Raw genomic sequence first — 2,935 nt, forward strand, 5'->3', positions numbered from 1 at the left:
CACGACGGCAGTTCGGCCACGTCCCTGGCCACGTCGCGCCCGCTCCCGCCATCTTTCGCCGCTTCCTCTCTCAGGGGCTGTCGCCGCGTCCTGAGTCGCTGCCGAGCCTCGGGGCCGCCGCGCCGACCGCCGCCGCCATGAACATCTTCCGGCTGACTGGGGACCTGTCCCACTTGGCGGCCATCGTCATCCTCCTGCTGAAGATCTGGAAGACGCGCTCCTGTGCGGGTGAGCGGTCGCCGGGGCGAGGCGCGAGGGGAAGGACCGCACGGAAGGACCCGTTCGGCCCTCGGTCTCTGGGAGGCTCGCGCGGGGCTCGCGATGGCAGGACACACCCACCTCGGCCGGCCCAGCGGGCCTTGAAAGCCCTCCGGGTGTGCGCACGGGTTGGGGTGTCCGTCGCAGTCCTGGGTCCCCGGTCTGCGTTTGGTCCGCCCGCGAACTTGATCCGTCCGGGTGCAGAGCTCTAAACTGCACCCCCCCTCCGCCCCGGGTCCCGCTAGATCTGAAAAGTTTAGGACGGGGTGTGTGGGGTTCTAGTAGGCGTGTCCCTCTCTTTGGGCTTTTGGGGAGCGCCGCTGTGTCCCCAGGAATCAGTGGGAAACTTGCTCGAGAACGATGGATAGAACCGCGGGTCGGGCGAGCAGGGCCTGACGTGGCAGCCAGGCCACCCGCGAGGTGGGGCCGGCTGGAGGAAGAGAGCATCCTGCTCTTTATCCTGTTCTCTTCAGGGACTGGAGCAGGGGATGGGCTCGGGAGGCAGGACGGTGTCAGGTCAGACCTTTTACGGTTAAAAGGGCTGCACTCAAGTCTTGGGGTTCAGGATCTCGTCCATCATTTAAAAAAATGATGAAAAAAAAAAGATATGAGTTATTTGGCACAGTTTCGTGCTTCTTTGAGAAGCGAACTGGTTTTTTTCTCTCTTGAGTGTGGGCATCTAGTAACTGGCTCTCTTAAGCTACAAGCGCTGGGTACCACTGAAGTCTCCTCTGTGTTCTCATCTCGTTTCCTGGCTCCACGTCACCAGTGAGTTGGCCCTGTCCCTCCCTCCAAGCCATGCATATTTTATTGAGTATTGCAGAGAGGCACTAGAATAAACTTTGCCTGCACAAAAGCTGTGGATTTCTGCATGCCATTAAATTTTAAGACTCTTCTAAGTTTTAGATAATTTCTTGGTAAATATGATGGTGCTTGCCTGTAATCCCAGAACTTGAGAGATAGAAGAAGCCTGAGGATCAGGAATTCAAAGATCGCATGGTCCCTGTCTCCAAAAACAACCTGTCCACCCAAACCCAAAATACATTCTTAAAATACTGTCCTTAAACTTAATGTCATTGCCCCCAGTGAAATAGCTTTGTAAACTCAAATTTAATTTTTTTCAGAGACAGCAGAAGATAGGAGTCCTAGAGGACCTGGGTGATGGAGACGCCACCTATCTGGTTTATTAACAAATTTAACTCATCTAAAGTTAGCGCTACCCCTTTGCCTCTGCTGTCTGAAGGTCTCATCTCTCTCCCTGGAACGTAGTTGAGATCCAGGAAGTGAGCACAACCAAAAAAGACCTTTGATCAATCAAAGTGGATGTTACAAAGTCCTGGAAACGTCGTGTCTGGCTTGGAGGTGACCTGAGAGGCTCGATTGCATGATTTGTGATGACAGCAGATTAATGGTTGCAGTTGTGATAGGGTGTGCATTTGGTCGTCAGCTTTGTGTTCTCTATGGCTCATCTCAGACAGCCCTTAAAAGAGCCGTGTGGGCAGGTACCCATGCTGGAGAAGGGAAGGGAAGCACAGTTTTGATGAAGCCAGGATTGAAACATAAGCAGTAATTCGTAATTTGGATTTCAAATTAACACTTGCTTCGTCCTCTGCAGTTCATCTACACCTTTGATGCCAGTTCTTCGGGTGTTGGTGTTGGTGGACTCTGACACAACTTTCAGTCTTTAGCTTTCTTTCAAAATCTCTAAGACTCTTCATTCATTAGGTTCTTCTGCCAAGTTAAAGATTTATTTAATTGTGTGAGTGCTGGTTCCTGTGGAGGCCAGGAGAAGACACCATATTCCCCCGAAGATGGAGTCACAGGCAGTTTTGAGCTGTCTAATGTGATACTGAAAACTGAACTTAGGTCCTTTGCAAGAGCAGTACATCCCCTTAGTGGCTGAACTATCTCTCCTGCCCCCAGAAATGGAGTTGTTTTTTTTTTTAAATTATTTTTTATGTGCATATATGTGTACCTATGTATCACAAGTGTACAGAAAGCCCTTGAGACCAGAAGAGGGCGTCAGATCCTCTGGAATTGAAGTTACAGGCAGTCATAAGCCACCATGGTATTACTGAAAACTGAACCCAGGTCCTCTACAAGAACAGCAAGTACTCTTAACCATTCAGCTGTCCCGTCTCCTCCCCAGTAGAATTCTTAGGAGAACCTTGAATAACAAGGGAATGGAAGGTGGTGCTATTGAATATTCATTGTTTTCCTGGGAGATTAGAGTATTCCAATTTAAGTGCCAAGATGGGAGGTAAGTGGGTAAGCTCAGTTCAGGTGTTTCCCAAGTGTTCTATGATACCATCATCACTCTTGGACTCAGGGGTCCTCTTCATGATGCTATGTAAAATATCCTGGCCTCTCAAAAATGAAAATCACCAAGATCATTTATTCTGAATTAAATGCTGACTTATCCTAGCTTGTTTTTCATCTTAAGTTATAATAGTTGTTTAGTGACTTTGAGAAGGAAGAACTTGATCGGAGTTTCTCAAATATCTGGAACTTGAGCCATGTCTGTCCAGGTGGTTCTCAGCTTGAAAACGGGAACTTACGTTAGGATTGAAACAGTGCTGAGAGCACCCCAGCACTCCCAAACCACAGGACGATTCTCCCTAAGGGAGGACAAGCCAGGCTGGCAAGGAAGCGGGACATTCTGTTTTTTTTTTTTTTT

At 49.3% G+C, this 2,935-nt stretch overlaps 1 protein-coding gene across 1 annotated transcript in view; it reads left to right on the forward strand.

Annotated features, from left to right (window-relative positions):
- Positions 1-2,935, forward strand: part of Kdelr2 (KDEL endoplasmic reticulum protein retention receptor 2) — a 17,170-nt gene continuing 14,235 nt past the window's right edge. The window contains exon 1 of the mRNA XM_005368018.2: positions 1-228. Within this exon, the coding sequence (XP_005368075.1) occupies positions 138-228 (91 nt within the window). The 5' untranslated portion in view covers positions 1-137. The remainder of the gene's footprint in view (positions 229-2,935) is intronic.

The sequence above is a fragment of the Microtus ochrogaster genome, unplaced genomic scaffold (assembly GCF_000317375.1).
Source record: "Microtus ochrogaster isolate Prairie Vole_2 unplaced genomic scaffold, MicOch1.0 UNK27, whole genome shotgun sequence".
In the NCBI taxonomy this organism is placed as follows: domain Eukaryota; kingdom Metazoa; phylum Chordata; class Mammalia; order Rodentia; family Cricetidae; genus Microtus; species Microtus ochrogaster.